This window comes from Salmo trutta, chromosome 14 (genome assembly GCF_901001165.1).
Source record: "Salmo trutta chromosome 14, fSalTru1.1, whole genome shotgun sequence".
Classification (NCBI taxonomy): Eukaryota; Metazoa; Chordata; class Actinopteri; order Salmoniformes; family Salmonidae; genus Salmo; species Salmo trutta.
Window position 1 is genome coordinate 45,065,158 of NC_042970.1, and position 16,472 is coordinate 45,081,629.

At 44.1% G+C, this 16,472-nt stretch overlaps 1 protein-coding gene across 1 annotated transcript in view; it reads right to left on the minus strand.

Moving 5' to 3' along the window:
• Window positions 1–15,693: 15,693 nt before the first annotated feature.
• The window catches only part of LOC115208209 (voltage-dependent calcium channel subunit alpha-2/delta-3), a 65,798-nt gene continuing 65,019 nt past the window's right edge, over window positions 15,694–16,472 (minus strand). The window contains exon 38 of the mRNA XM_029776070.1: window positions 15,694–16,331. Coding sequence (XP_029631930.1) covers window positions 16,239–16,331 — 93 coding nt within the window. The 3' untranslated portion in view covers window positions 15,694–16,238. The remainder of the gene's footprint in view (window positions 16,332–16,472) is intronic.

Sequence of the window (16,472 nt, forward strand, 5' to 3'; positions counted from 1 at the left end):
ACTACTTGATAGTTAATGGAGTTTGTTTGTGGTTTTCCTGCGAGGAAGTGTCTCATCTACCTCTCTATTCAAACCGTTCTCTCAGTCACAGACACCATACTCCTAGTAGTTTGTGAGAGTCAGAGGATCTGTGAAAATGGTGTTGTTCACCCCTGATATGGCTGGTCATCTGTTTTTTGGTCATCCTCCTTGTCTGAGAGTTATTCCTCCATTCCAAGTTCTTGTAATAGTCTACAGCTATAGCTGTGGTAAGTTGATGTCTCATTTTATCAGTCCATTCTAATTTGATATGAATATGTAATTTTATGCCCAGAGGGTTATTGCCATTGCTACTAAATAGCATGCGCTCAATAAGATGTCTGATCCGAAGTAATAATGTCATGAACTTGTGTAAATAGTTACTAACATTGTTACTATAGAACTGTGACTCATGCTAATCGATACTGGTTTTGAAAAAATGTGTCTCAAGATTTTCTTAGAATGGCTAATTTGCATAGTGACCCTTTTTTTATTTCTAGATACCTTCCAAATCAAAGTGCAAGGTCAGTATCATCGTGGTCAAATAACTCAAGCATAGTGTCACGGCTGTTATAAGAAGCGGACCAAAATGCAGCATCTGTTTCGTTCCACATATTTATTTGATCGTGAAACTAAATGCAAGTAACAAAGTAAACTTAATGCCAAATCAACAAACCGTGACACAGGATGAACAAACACACTCACAAAATATAATCACCCACAAACAGGAAGAGGAAAAACCCCTACTTAAATACGAGCTCTAATCAGAGGCAATGAGGATCAGCTGCCTCCAATTAGAGATCAACCCCAAACAATCCCAACATAGAAATTAGACAAACTAGAACTTAAATATAGAAATAGAAAACATAGAACAACCTAAAACACCCCCTGTCACGCCCTGCCCTACTCTACTATAGAAAATGACATCCTACTAGGGTCAGGACGTGACACATAGATTGGTAACTCTTTTTCTAATTTGTCACACAGAAACGAGAGGCCATGAGTAATTGGTCAAAAAGAATGGCACCGATTGGTCTATAGGTGGAGCTGTTATAAGAAGACTCACTTAAACCCTTATTTCCACTGCCCCATTTGACCTAGAGCAGGAGTGTCAAACATACGGCTGGTTTGAGTGGGGAAAAACAAAGTCAATATACAGTGCATTCGGAAAGTATTCTAAAAACCTGTTTTCCCTTTGTCATTATGGGGTATGGGGTATTGTGTGTAGATTGGTGAGGGATTTTTTTTTTAAATCAATTTTAGAATAAGGCTGTAATGTAAAAAATGTTTTGGAAAAAGTAAAGGGGTCTGAATACTTTTTGATTTCATTGTACTTTAAAATGACTAAAATCAAATCTAAACTTAAGAAACAGTAATAGACCTACATTCATACAGTTCCTTGACTGTCTAGATTGCTTATAATCACCGAAATAAAAGCTAGACAGTCAGGGAGCTTAAACATTTTTTTAAACGATGGATAGAGGACTATTTAGGGCCATTTTTCATGGCGAGGAAATATAAATAATTGTCAGCGGGGTCCTCCGGACCTCGTTTATGACCGAATGCAGCACCCGGGGAAACATTTGTTTAATGCCCCTGACCTAGATACTTGAAACTTTGTATGTAGGTGTCTGTCTGCGTGCCGAACATATTCGCCTCAAGGACAGGGTAGATTTTCCTCCATCTTGGTAATCTTTTCAAACCTTTGAAAAACGTATTCTCAGGAAGGGTCTAAATAACACCTAATTCGGTATGTAGGCCCATGGTACATCTCTTAATTTAGCTAAGCTAAGTGATTGGTTCAGAGATGGCTGAGTTATTGATAAATCAGGGAATCCGATTTTTCCTTTTAAATACTTTGCAAATTCACTCCACAATGACCTATCAACTTGACAATGTTTAGGGTAAACAAAGACATTACCAAGATAACTTAAAAAATAAGGAAAATATTAACTATTTATTTTATATTTCTTAGATCTAAAATGTCCCCTTGACATCCTTTTCTGGGAGATGTAGGTAAAGATTTGTATAACTTAACCAAGATAGACCACAGCCTGTAATTTCCAATGGGAGCAAAATCATCCTAGTGGATCATAGTTGGGCAGAACAAGCAATGAGGTGGGCAGAGCCAAGCATGAACTAGCGAGATCCTATTGGCGCGTTTTAGCATGTATTTGCATATTTCTGTTAGGGAACACCTACTCTGTAAAGTGCACGTGTGCAATAACTCAATTTGCCCTTGCACTCCTTCTAAACAACGCCTTTGCCAAAGGAGAGTCTGCAAAACTTAGTCCACTCTGTTCGTAACAGATTTTCGTTTTGGGAACAGAAAACTGTTTGAGATCAAATGTTTTATCGGTGATAAAAATTAGCAGAATAACGGACAAAAATCCATTTCACTCCACCTTCTCAGTCAACATTTCCATGTGGAACCCATATCGGTTAATGAAGGGCTGTTCCACGGGCCCCATTAGAGAAACCCAACAGTGGGCCCACTAAGTTTTGTCCTCAGTATCCACGTTGGCCCCACATGTGGTTGCCATGTTGGGCTTCATAAGTTGTCCTAGCGGGCGAATTGAGGATTTACTTGCATGGGTCCCAGGTGTTTACCCAAATGGGTTACCCAGATGTAACCCATTTGGGTAAACACCTGGGACCCAAGTCCCCAATTTTCCCGCTAGGGCAATAAGTAGGCTGTAAATGTTGATTTCAAATGGCTGTCCACCTGGGACCAAACTGGTTTTATTCTCAGTCTCCAAGCAGGCCCCAGATGTGGCTGCCCAAGCTGCTTTCTTAAGAGATGACAAAATCATAGTTTTCTTTAAAATAAAAAGTGTATTTATATCACATCAAATGCATTGTAGGAACTTCAGTTAGAGGGATAGTTCACCATAATTACACATTTACACATTGGTTTCCTTACCCTGTAAGCATCCTTTTGACAAGGTATGACAACAATCCATGCTTTGCTTTATTTACCTGGCTACTGTTTCCAAATGTTAACTTTTTACAATTTGTAGTACAAATCCAATGCAAATAAATGATACAAACTTTAGCATTTTTCGCGCTTCATGTCTAAATCATCTTAAATCAATAATACAGTATGTACAATGTGTATTTTCAAAGGTCTAAAGTGAAACTGCCTGTTTCTTTCATCTAGTCTGATATGTACCACGTATACAGCTCAATCCCCGACACACCAGCAACCTCAGCCCAGCAGGACAGCCTACTGATGTAGTTTTGAAACCACAACTATGACTTTCTCTACAGTGCCGTGAAAAAGTATTTTCCCCCTTTCTGATTTTCTCTATTTTTGCATATTGTTGATTCTGAATGTTATCAGATCTTCAACCAAAACCTTATATTAGATTAAGGAAACCTGAGTTTACAAAAAAATATATACTTATTTTATTTAATGAACAAAGTTATGCAACACCCAATTCCCTGTGTGAAAAAAAATTGCCCCGTTACACTGAATAACTGCTTGTACCACCTTAAACTGCAATGCTTGCAACCAAACGCTTCCCTGGTTTTCATCAGACATAATGGGACCCATCTCATCCAAAATGTTGTCTCAAGTTTGCCAAATAGCACCTGGAAGTACCTGGATGATCATCAAGACTCTTGGAAGAATGTTCTATGGACAGATGAGATTAAGTATAACTTTTTGGACGACATGGGTCCCATTATGCCTGGCAAAAACCAAACACTAAATTCCACAGTGTTTGGACCTTATAACAACGGTCAAGCAAGGTGGTGGTAGTGTGATGGCTTTGGAATGCTATTCTGCCTCAGTACCTGGACGACTTGCCTTAACAGAAGGAACCATGAATTCTGCTCTGTATCAAAGAACTCTACAGGAAAATGTCAGGCCATCTGTCTGTAAGCTGAAGCTAAAGCACAGCTGGGTCATGCAGCAAGACAATGATCCAAAACACACAATCAAGTGAAAATGGCTAAAAAGCAACAAATGTGAAGTTTTGGAATGGCCTAGTCAAAGTCCAGACCTAATTCCAATTGAGATGTTGTGGCAGGACTTGAAACGAGCAGTTCATGCTTGAAAACCCACAAATGTCACTGTGTTAAAGCAGTTCAGCATGTGTTTGGTTGGAGTCATTGCAGCTTAAGGTGGCACAACCAGTTATTGAGTGAAAGGGGGCAATTATTTTTTCCCACAGGGGTATTGGGTGCTACATAACTTTGTTTCTGAAATAAATTAAATAAATATATAATTGTTGTGGTATTTGTTCACTCAGGTTTCCTTTATCTACTATGAGGTTTTTGTTGAAGATCCGATAACATTCTGTATCAAAAATATGCAAAAGTAGAGAAAATTTGAAAGGGGAAAATACTTTTTCACGGCACTGTAGCTACTGATCGTAAAATGTCCTTTGTCTGCACCACACCCTTTGAGCCTCTTACAGGATGTTGTATGTAGAGAATGGCTACAGTATTATCACTTCTCTCTATTATCACCTGGCTCCAAGATTGTATTTATACTTATTTCATGTTTTACTCGTTCTCATGTTTTTGTGTACGATCATTATGATAAACCATAAGGGTTAAATACAGTAGCTTTTTTATTCATTTGTTTAGCTAATTCCATTAGGGTAACTGTAAATCAACACCCACATCAATGCAACTGTTGAAGTTGAGTAAAGAATTAGAGCTGAAAGACAGATGATAGAAAATAGGTATTTGTGTTTATTTAGATAGTAGCAGCGTCCTCAAACGTAGGGGTTTGGGATCGAGGTAAACATTAAGGGTTATAGGTTACAATAAAAATGTAAAACATGCAAATGTTCATATTTTCAGTTTACAGCCAGAGCTCTGAACTTTATTCCTTTCCCGTAACTTAAATGTATTTTTTTTATCCTACACATGCATCTTTTTAATCTGTTTAAGATGCTCTCTGCTGTAAAATTTAAAGCAGGCAGAATAACTTGACTTCAACCATCCTCTCGTCTCTGTTATTTTACGTGATCCCTTCCATATCCCAAAAGACAGAATTATATTTGTCAAAATAAAGCTACAAATATTTACCTCTAAAATCGTACAATCGCGTCTCTATACCATCTTTTTTACAGTTTATTTTCAATTGTATAGTACTCTTTTTTTAAAAGGTGGATTTTTTTGGTTCTTTTAATTCATATAACTACCTTGACCTAACTCTTGTTTTATTTCTACAGTACATGTACAGTACACAGGGATATTGGTTTCTTTGCTCTGGCATCCACAGAGGGGTCTGTAATGTGCTCAGGATCTCATCATTGCTGTCACAGTGCTTTCTCATCCTTTATTAGTGATCCAGAGCCAAGCAGTGAAACCTTTTGTTATTCTTCAATTTTTTACCCCTTGACATGGTCAAATAACTCAAGCATAGATTGATAACTGTTTTCTAATTTTGCACACAGAAACTAGAGTAACTTGGTAAAAAAGAATGGCACTGATTGGCCTATAGGAGGCGCTGTTATAAGCAGTCTAACTTAAACCTTCATATCTGCTGCCCCGTTTCACCTAAAGGCAGGAAACGTTGTATGTAGGTGTCTTTCCTCATGCTGCACACATTTTCCTCAAGAACTCATAAGGTCTGTTTGGATAGATTTTCCTCCATCTTGGACATTTAGGAAAATCTTTGAAAAAGGTATTCTCATGAACCATAGGTCCAAATAAAACCAAATTCAGTGTGTAGGCCCAAAGAACATTGTTAAATTTAGGGTTATTGATAAATCTTGAAATCAGACGTGACATGTCCATTTAAATCCTTTGTAAATCCACTTCACAATGGCCTATCAACGTCAAACGTTGTCGGGTCATCAAAGACATTATTGTGATGATCCATGTTAAGTTCCTGTAGCACATTGTCAAGACAACCATGAGACCAGACATAACCCTGGTCTCAGACTCCACAAAGACCATCATTATTTTTGAGCTGTCAGTCCCTTGGGAAGATCGTCTTCAGGAGGCATACGAGAGGAAGAGGGCAAAGTATGAGGGACTGGTCATCGACTTTCAGAAGCAGGGTTGGAAGGCTAGGTGCATGCCTATCGAGGTAGGCTCCAAGGGTTTTGCTGGGCAATCCCTCTACAGAGCCTGCAGCGCACTTGGCATCAAGGGAGTGAAGAGGAGAAGAGCCATCAGCAGCACAATGTCCCTGGATCAAGAGAGGAGATCCATTGGGAGCAGCGTAATGCTACCTGGAGACAAGTCAGGATCTGATCAACCTTGGTTGGGTCGCCTGCGCGAGGGTGTGTGATGTTGACCCGAAACACCCTATGACTCCAGGTTACATCACTGATTATGTGTCCAGGAGCATCAAAATATGTATTCATTTGATTAAAAAAACAAGGAAGCAATTAACAATTCCCTGTTCCTTATCTGTCGTGATTGGTTTTGAGGCTTCTTTGGTGCGTGACGTCACTCTGAGCCCTTACCAAAACACCAAACATGGCGGAGAGTTTTACTCGTCATCTGAAACCAGTAGTGACCACCAACTTCAATGACAGTTAATAACATTGCTGCTGAGGAGGCCTAGCTAGCTAGCTACAGTGTTTGTGGAATCTCAGCTTTTTTCTTGTTAAACAGAATTAGCATTTCGCTAGCTAGCTAATGCGTTAGCTAAACTGCTTCTAGATTTGGGATCTCATGGGGGCTTCAGGTGCCAGCGGGTTTGAATTTAAAACTAGATCCGTGTTTAGACACCTGTGCACATTCGTTGCTATTCCTTGCTAGTTAGTGAGTTATTTGCCCAGTTATAGCAGATTGTTGGTCAGCAAACAGGGTTTGTTTGGTCATGAAAGTCGAGGGGGCTGTTGCTCAAGGAGAGAGAGGCATTGCAGCAGCAGGTAGGCTAGCCTATAGAATAAATAATAATAAGTAGATAGCCAATTCAAAACATATCATGTAGCCTAGTCTGGCTACTTACGTCGGTGTTTACCTACACTGAACAAAAACATAAAGTCAACATGTAAAGTGTTGGTCGCATGTTTCATGAGCTGAAATAAAAAAATCCCAGAAACTTTCCATACACACAAAAAGCTTATTTCTCTCAAATGTTGTGCACAAATTAGTTTACATCCCTGTTAATGAGCATTTCTCATTTGCCAATATAATCCATCCACCTGACAGGTGTGGCGTATCAAGAAGTTGATTAAACAGTATGATCATTACACAGCTGCACCTTGTGCTGGGACAATAAAAGGCCACTCTAAAATGTGCAGTTTTGTCACACAACACAATGCCACAGATGTCTAAAGTTTTGAGGGAGTGTGCAATTGTCATGCTGACTGCAAGATGGTCTGTCCACACGAGCTGTTTACGGAGAATTTAACATTAATTTCTCTGTTTTAGAGAATTTAGCGGTACGTCCAACCGGCCTTTAACAACGCAGACCAGATGTATTGCATTGTGTGGGTGAGCGGTCTGCTAATGTCAGCATTGTGAAAAGAGTGCCCCATGGTGGCGCTGGGGTTATGGTATGGGTAGGCATAAGCTACGGACAACGAACACAATTGAAATTTTATCGATGGCAATTTGAATGCACAGAGATACCATGACGAGATCTTGAGGCCCATTGTCGTGCCATTCATCCACTGCCTTCATGTTTCAGCATCATAATGCACGGCCCCTTGTCGCAAGGATCTCTACACAATTCCTGGAAGCTGAAAACGTCCCAATTTTTCCATGGCCTGCATGCTCACCAGACATGTCACCCACTGAGCACGTTTGGGATGCTCTGGATCAACTTGTACGACAGCGTGTTCCAGTTCCGGCCAATATCCAGCAACTTCGCACAGCCATTGAAGAGGACTGGGACAATATTCCACAGGACACAATCAACAGCCTGAACAACTCTATGCGAAGGAGATGTGTCGCGCTACATGACGGAAATGGTGGTTGCACCACATAGTGAAAGGTTTTCTGATCCATGCCCCTACCTTTAAGGTATCTGTGACCAACATATGCATATCTGTATTCCTAGTCATGTGAAATCCATAGATTAGGGCTTAATGAATATATTTCAGTTGACTGATTTCCTTATATGAACTGTAACTCAGTAAAATATTAGAAATTGTTGCATGTTGCGTTGTAACGCCCTGGCCATAGAGAGGGGTTTTTTGTTCTTTATTTTGGTTAGGTCAGGGTGTTACATTGGGTGGGCGTTCTATGCTCATTTTCTATGTTGTCTGTTTCATTGATTTTGGCCGTGTGGCTTCCAATCAGGCACAGCTGTTGTTGGTTGTTGCTCATTGGGAGTCACACATAAGTGCCTGTTTTTCCATTGGGGTTTTGGTGGGTAATTGTTTCTGTTAGATTATTTCCTAACAGGACTGTTTTGCTGTCGTGTTTTTGTTCAGTTTTGTATAGTGGTCTTACGTTAATTAAAATCATGATGAACACTAACTCCACTGCGCCTTGGTCTACTCTCTCTCCCGACAGCCGTTACAGAATTACCCACCAAAAACTAACCAAGCAGCGGAGAAAGGATAGGCACCAGGAGAAGGAAAGTAATATGGACTCATGGACTTTGGAGAAGATGGAGAGGAACGTTCAGGATTCCTGGAGATGGGAAGAATTAATGGACGGAAAGGGACCATGGGCTCAAGCTGGAGAGTATCGCCGCCCGCAGTGGGAGATCGAGGCAGCGATAGCTGAGAGGCGCTGGTATGAGGAAAGGGAGCGCAACAGACACGAGAGGCAGCCCTCCCCAAAAAATTGGGGGGGTACACGGGGAGATTGGCGGAATCAGCCGGTAGACCTGAGCCAACTCCCCGTGCTTACAGGAGGCAGCGCAGTACTGGTCAGACACCGTGTTATACGGTAAAGCGCACGGTGTCCCCAGTACGTGTTCATAGCCTGGTCCGCTATAGGCCAGCCCCCCGCAAGTGCCATGTGAGTGCAGGCATCGAGCCAGGACGGGTTGTGCCAGCTCAGCGCGTCTGGTCTCCGGTGCACCTTTTTGGTCCAGGTTATCCTGCACTGGCTCTGCGCACTGTGTCTCCAGAGCGCTGGGAGGGCCCAGTTCACCCAATGCCTGCGCTCCGCCCGTGCCGGGCCAAAGTGGGCATTCAGCCTGGAGTGTGGGTAAGGAGCCTACGTACCAGAACTCCAGTGGGTCTCCCAATCCTGGTCTCTCCTGTGCCGCCTCCACGGACCAGGCCTCCAGTGGGTCCCCCCATCCTGGTCCGTCCTGTGCCTCCTCCTAGGACCAGGCCTCCAGTGGGTCTCCCCCTCCTGGTCAGTCCTGTGCCTGCTCAACGGACCAAGCCTCCAGTGGGTCTCGCCAGTCTGGAGCCGCCAGAGCCGCCCGCCAGTCCGGAGCCGCCAGAGCCACCCGCCAGTCCGGAGCCGCCAGAGCCGCCCGCCTGTCCGGAGCCGCCATCGATACCCGCCAGCCGGGCGCAGCCAGGGTCGCCCGCCAGCCAGGCGCAACCATGGTCGCCCACCAGTCCTCCGGCGCGGCCAGGGGCGCTACCTAAGTGGGCAACGCCGAGGGTGGAGCGGAGGCCACGTCCCGCACCTGAGCCGCCGCCGTAAGAAGGCCCACCCGGACCCTCCCCTTCAGAGTCAGGTTTTGCGGCCGGAGTCCGCACCTTGGGGGGGGGGGGGGGGGTACTGTAACGCCCTGGCCATAGAGAGGGGTTTTTTGTTCTTTATTTTGGTTAGACCAGGGTGTTACATTGGGTGGGCGTTCTATGCTCATTTTCTATGTTGTCTGTTTCATTGATTTTGGTCGTGTGGCTTCCAATCAGGCACAGCTGTTGTTGGTTGTTGCTGATTGGGAGTCACACATAAGTGCCTGTTTTTCCGTTGGGGTTTTGGTGGGTAATTGTTTTTGTTTCTGTTAGATTATTTCCTAACAGGACTGTTTGCTGACGTGTTTTTGTTCAGTTTTGTATAGTGTTCTTACATTAATTAAAATCATGATAAACACTAACTCCGCTGCGCCTTGATCTACTCTCTCTCCCGACAGCCGTTACATGCGTTTATATTTTTGTTCAGTATATTTAGCCATTAGCAGCATGTATTATTGTCATGTCCTATGTTCTGTCCCTGTTTTGCTGTATGATCTCACTCTCTCTCCCTACTTTGTGCACGGAGTGAAAGGAGAGACTCATTCTGAAAGTGCAAGCACATGACAGTTGAGCAAGATTTCAAAATGTAATCGCAGCTTAAACACTGTTTTTAAAACAACTACTGTTACTGTTTTTAAAGAGAGGGGAGTCTCAGCTTTCGGTGAGTATAAATATTGCATTTAAACGTTTAATGTCATGTCAGATGTCCTCTTTCGTTGGCCTAGTCTTGTTAAATGTTTTTAAAATATAACGTAGGGTATGTGGGGCAAACAGAAAGGGGATTCCAGAGTGTGTAGCTCAAAGTAGGGGGTTCTATGAATTTATACGGTCATCTAGCATTTCACGCACCCTGTCTTATGAAATGGTGTCGTTAATAAAGATAATTGTTTTCTATATCTGTGTTGAGTGTTGGTGTCCTAACCTCGCTGGACCATACCATACCGGTCAAACAAAGATGGTGGCTCACAGTACTCTGCTCAATCCAGTACTTGCCCCACCTATCAGGTGGTCTTGCGAGCTTTATTACAGTGGTGGGATATACAGTATTTCAGACCATGAGGACACAAACTTAGGCACAGCTGCGGCCCAGATCGCAGCCCCCGTCCCATAAAATGGTCAGCCCCTTCCCCCCAACATGCAGTCGGTGTGCCCTGTCTTTATGCCAGAAACATTTACCGGTCTGGGGCTGGAATGGTCTGTTTGGGCTGGACAGTTGGAAATGGCTGCCAAGGTAAACAATTGGAATTATGGGCTCAAGTTAAAATATATGTTTTTGTTACTACCGGGGCGGGCTGGAGACATTTATAGCGGTCTCTCCGTTGAGGATAGAAGTGACTATACACAGTTGAAAAATGCTATTGGGAAATTTTTAGACCCTTGCTAACTTCCTGGCTAGGAGGAGGCTGCATAACGAAACAGCCCGTGAATTTGGTAATGCTCTACGTCGGTTAATGGAGAAGGCGTACCCAACTGCAGATGCCACTACTCTGGATATGTTTACACGTGATCATTTTATTGATTATGTATGTAGTGGGGACTGGCGTGTCAGTCTTCGGTCTGCTAGGCCCGCTACTAGGGAAGAAAGCGGGTTTGCTTATGACCGAGTGAACAGAGGCCGATGCAAATTCTGCTAGGAATGCGGATGTAACCTTCATATGAGAAGAAACTCCCCCTATCTGCCGGGAAACTAGAGCGGGTGTGCACGGCAGGCAAAATGCTCGCCCCCCCCATCCTCCTTCTTCTAGACTGGCCTCTCCATGTGACAAGAACACTTCCAGGGTGTACCTCAATGCTAAACTAAGTGGGTGGGACTATCGTCTACCAGTTGATACCGGGGCTCAAGCTTCAATTGTTTCCATAGCTAAAAATAACTAATGGAGACACTGGGCGGGAAATTGAGATCCTGAGCCGTTGGCAGACCATTTGTCAATTTGAGTCTTTAGCTGTAGTTACTGAATTCTTATGGTGGATATCCTGCCCTAAGACATTTTGGTTGGCACTGACTTTCTAGCTACATTTGGTGATGTGATTGATATGGAGGAAGATGATACCGACTAATGGGAAAGAAGCTACCTCTCTTGTTGTTGTATGATGCTAACCAACCCAAACTTGTTACTGTTCACTATGATACAGTAATCTTACCCCACTGCGAAGTAATTATCCCGTGGGCAGTTGAAGGTCTTCCCAAGAAGTACACAAAAGGTATGCTGGAACCCTCTTCCTCTTTGCTCAACCATTGTGATGTCAAGGTGGCTCACGTTGTCTGTACAATTGACCAGGGGGTTATGCCAGTACGTGTAATTAATATGACTGATGAGAACCAGATTCTAAAACGGGGCATGGAAATTGCCACTCTGTTCACTGAGGTGGAGGTAGATAGTGAAACAGTGGACTTCGAAAAGCGGAGTGAAGAGGGCATCACCCCTTCCTGGTCTGTAAACACCATTGTGGCGCAATATAGTTTGGAAAAGAGAGGTTTTGAATGCGCCGAAATCATTCCATTCGTGAACTTCTCCATCGGCACACTTCTGTTTTTAGTACAGGAGATACGGATCTAGGGCAAACTCACCTTACAATGCATCAGATAGATACCGGTAACGCAAAACCCATTAAAATGGCCCCGTGCAGGATCCACCTCCAACTGCAACAGGAAGCCGTAGATAACATTTAGCAGATGCTAAAGCATGGCGTCATCCGCCCCTCATGTAGCTCCTGGACAGCCCCTGTCATTCTGGTAAAGAAAGAGACTCAATGATGTCACTGAGAAAGATGCTTACCTGCTCCTGAGAATTGACGATGCTCTTGACAGTTTGAACAAGACTCGCTGGTTCTGCACCCTCGAGACAGTCGGGTTGGACCCAAAAGACAGATCAAAAACGGTGTTTCCTACCAGACGGGCCTGTTTGAATTCAATGTTTTACGTTTTGGTTTATGCAATGCACCTAGTACCTTCCAGAGGTTGATGGATGTAGTCCTAGCAGATTCACAGTAGACCACCCGTTTAGTTGATTTGGATGACATTATTGTGTCCGGTCGTACCGTTCAAGAACATCTCCTCCATTTGGATGAAGTTCTTTCCGAGCTGCACCAGGTAAATCTTGCCCCTCTCTGCATCAGCTTACTGAGAAAGGAAGACAGTTTCAATGGCAGGAAAACTGCCAGCGGGCATTCACGCAGTTGAAAGCTAGCCTCACTACTGCCTCAGTCGTGTCCTACCCAGATCCTAACAAGACCTTTAGCCTAGATACCGATGATAACAATGAAGGAATAGGAGCTGTACCATATCAAAGAAGAAAGGATTGGAGTGTGTGGTAGCATATGCTAGTCGAGCTCTGACAAAGCAAGAATGCAAGCAAGTATGCTACAACGAAGAAGGAGCTGTTGGGCATGGTTACTTTCAAGAAGATACTTCAAACATTACCTCTTAGGCAAAGTGTTCATTCTGCGTACAGACCACATCTCCCTACGATGGTTGCACAACTTTCAAGGTTTAGAAGGGCAGCTAGCTCGGTGGGTGGAACAGTTGGCCAATTTTCAGTATAAGATTTTGCACCGTCCCGGAAAGCAGCATGCCAGTGCAGACACCCTGTCGAGGCTACCAGCATTCTCTGCCGTGCCCTGTGTTGCGTCAAGCCCTCCCTCTGATCAGCGCCCTGTGGTTTGCGCATTGATGCATGTCAACCAGCTGGCATGGCTAGAACAGGAAGCAGGGGTGGGGGATGACTTGGCAGAAGCCCAACAAGAAGACGCGGAAATACGCCTTCTCCTCTAGCTTACAAGAAGTACAGTATAGGGGACAAGCGCAGGGAGGTAGAGTAATCAAGCCTTAATATGCGCCAGTATGGGATCAGCTTCAGGTGCAAGGGCTGAGTTTAGTGCGTGTCCCCTTGCCTAATTCTGATGCCATTTGTAAGATACAAGTGGTCCTCCGCAAAGCTGTGGCGCCTACAGTTTTGGACATGCTACATAGCACAACTTCAGAGGGTCATTTAGGAGTGCAAAAGCTACAGGGGAAAGCCAAAGATCATTTTGACTGGACGGGGTGGTTTGACAATGTAGAAAAATGGTGTAAGGAGTGTGTGGACTGCACGTCCCGTAAACCCAAAGGGCGGCCGTCCTGTGCACCCCTAAACCTGTCTGTCACCTCTTGGCCGTGTGAACGTATAGCAGTGGATATCTTGGGTCCCCTCACTAACACCGCCAACGGGAAAAGTACATCCTGGTAGACTGAGATTATATCTCAAAATGGACAGAGGTGTTTGTGGATGTGTTGAACATCCATAAATCTCAAACCTCTGCTTATCATCCCCAGTCAGATGGGTTGCTCGCTTGCATCTAGCACACGAGAGAGGTCATCTGGCCTCCAGCATCCACGAGAGGGGTCTTCAGGTCTTCTTCAGCAATGGGAGGCGCCAACAGCGTCTCCTTCAATGGGAGGGAGGTCAACGGGAGCCCAACTTTCTCGGGGAGCACTAGCAGTCCGACACAGGAAGCCACTAGCGTGGTCCAAAGTTACCACATGGCTTCGGAGTGACTCATGGATGGTCTTTTCCAACCAGGATGGGGGACAGTGTGTTGAACTGGGATGTTCTTCTACCGTATGTCATGATGGTCTATCATAGTAGTGTTCATGCAAGTACCGGGTTCAACCCATTCAAAGTGCTGTTTGGTTAAGAAATTGTTCTTCTAGTCGATGTGATGCTTGACATAGATCACAGGAAAAATTGTACATCTGTCAGTGAATATGTATTGTGGCTGGATGACACTTTGTCTACATTAGTGCGGTCAGTGAAAAGACACCAAGCTAATGCCTCCGGTCAGCAGAAAGCTAACTTTGATTTTCGTTCCAATTATCTATATTAATCTGTGGTTGAATTGGTTTGGGTTCGAAATAAGGCTAAGAAGAGGGGGGTATGTCCTACGTTACAGAGGTGCTACAAACACCCTTTCCAAGTGATAGAGCAGGTTTTAGATGTCCTCTGCCGTATAGAACTGGATGGAGAGAGGTCCTGAAACTGTGGTGCATTTCAAACAACTCAAACCCTTTGTTCCTTGATCATTTGCAGAGACTCCGGTACGACCCGGATAGGTGGGAGAGAGAGAGATTTCCTGCCCCAACCTCGCAGGCCTTCCCGCCGACTGGAGGTCAACCCATGACCCAGTTGGGTTATCACAGGCCGGGGTTCCAGTCTTCTGTGGATTATCCCGGAGAGAGGCTGTTCTGCATCCAGGGCTGCTGTTGCCAGCTGCATCTAGCACACGATAGGCGTCATCTGACCTCCAGCATCTATAAGACGGTACTTCCGGCATTCTTCAGCAACGGGAAGCACCAGCAGCATCTCTTTCAGTGGGAGGAAGGTCAACGGGAGCCCAACTGTCTCGGGGAGCATGACCAGTGCAAGACTGGCAGCCACCAGCGTAGTCCAAAGGTACCACATGGCTTTGGAACAACTCAGGGATGGTCTTTTCCACCCAGGATGGGGATAGTGTGATGAAGCTGTAGGACAGCTTGTAAGGGAAGATATCACTAAATCATTAAATAATTGCTCACACCTGTGCCTGCTTACAAGACTCTGACCAAAACTCTGAGAAACTGATATAAGACAGAGCCGAGAGTGCAGGCAGGTCATGGCAGGGTAGCTGTGCTTTGATGAATGCTGGACTTGTAGGCTTTGCAATTATCTGCATTGCTCTCACCTTAACAGAGGGAGGTTTTGGCCAGTTCTCCTTAACCGTTCGGACAAGTAAAAAATCTGTCTTACTTGTATGAAGGACAAGTGGCAGAAAAAGTTAATGTCAAGCCCTGCAGATAATTCCACCATGGGCAACTGGCTACAAGAACTGAGCCGATGGACAAGGGGCAATGAAATGTGGTATGTAAACCTTATGTATGTCCTTAGAAGCTATGTGAATATAAAGTCACTGCAACCTTAGATGGCTGCACCAGACCAAATGGTGGCACTATAGATCTCATTGTCACCAGTGCCACCATATGATACTAGAGCAATAACTATTGATCAAGTGGACTTTGTCTCATGCAAATAAATTATGTCAAATATTGTGATTAGTATATCTGTATAATCACATATTGTTGCCCATGTTAGGGAAAAGTGGATATTTTATTCTGTAAAATCCTGTCCTGCCGCTTGCAGTCAGCGTACTACAGCTGTGAGAGTGTATTGAAGTATTTTGGAACGCTAATGTGGAGTGAACCAACTGAAATTTAAATCAACATGGTAATGCTTTCACTGACTGCACATAAAGGAACATAGTTCCTACATCACAGAGGGCTGGCTTTGTTATCCAACTGATCTTGTGTCCTTTCTGTCATCCTGTGAAACCCGTTCATTGCTGCTCGCAGGTATATTTTTTCTGTCTAATGTCCATATTGTTTTCCCCTTGGAATATTGTTCTGTTTCTCTTGAACAATGTCTAATTTCTTATTTCTCTGCTGGTCAGGGAGATGCTTTACAATTGGTACGTCTCTCTGTTGGTAATAAGCAACTCAGTTAGTTGTGAGCAAGTTCTTCTTGTTGGCGAGGCTCCCTGTGCGTTGTCAGCATTTGATGGTGCGCCTGTCTATCAATCTCTCCAGTGTTAGGTCCAGTGTTGGGTCCAGGACGGTGGGCCTCAAGGGCGGTGTGGTCACCTGCTAATGAGAGTGGCCAGTAGGGGGAGCAGTGCTGCTGTAAGGGGGGCAGAGAGGCCTGCTGCTCCTCCACACTCCATGGCATTCTCCTGCATCAGACACATGGGGCATCACAGGAGTTTCAGACCATAGAAATGAATTAATACATACACTATATATCTATATGCTTCAGACAATATACCGATGGTCACATATATGCTTAATATCATGTTATTAAACACTCATAAACA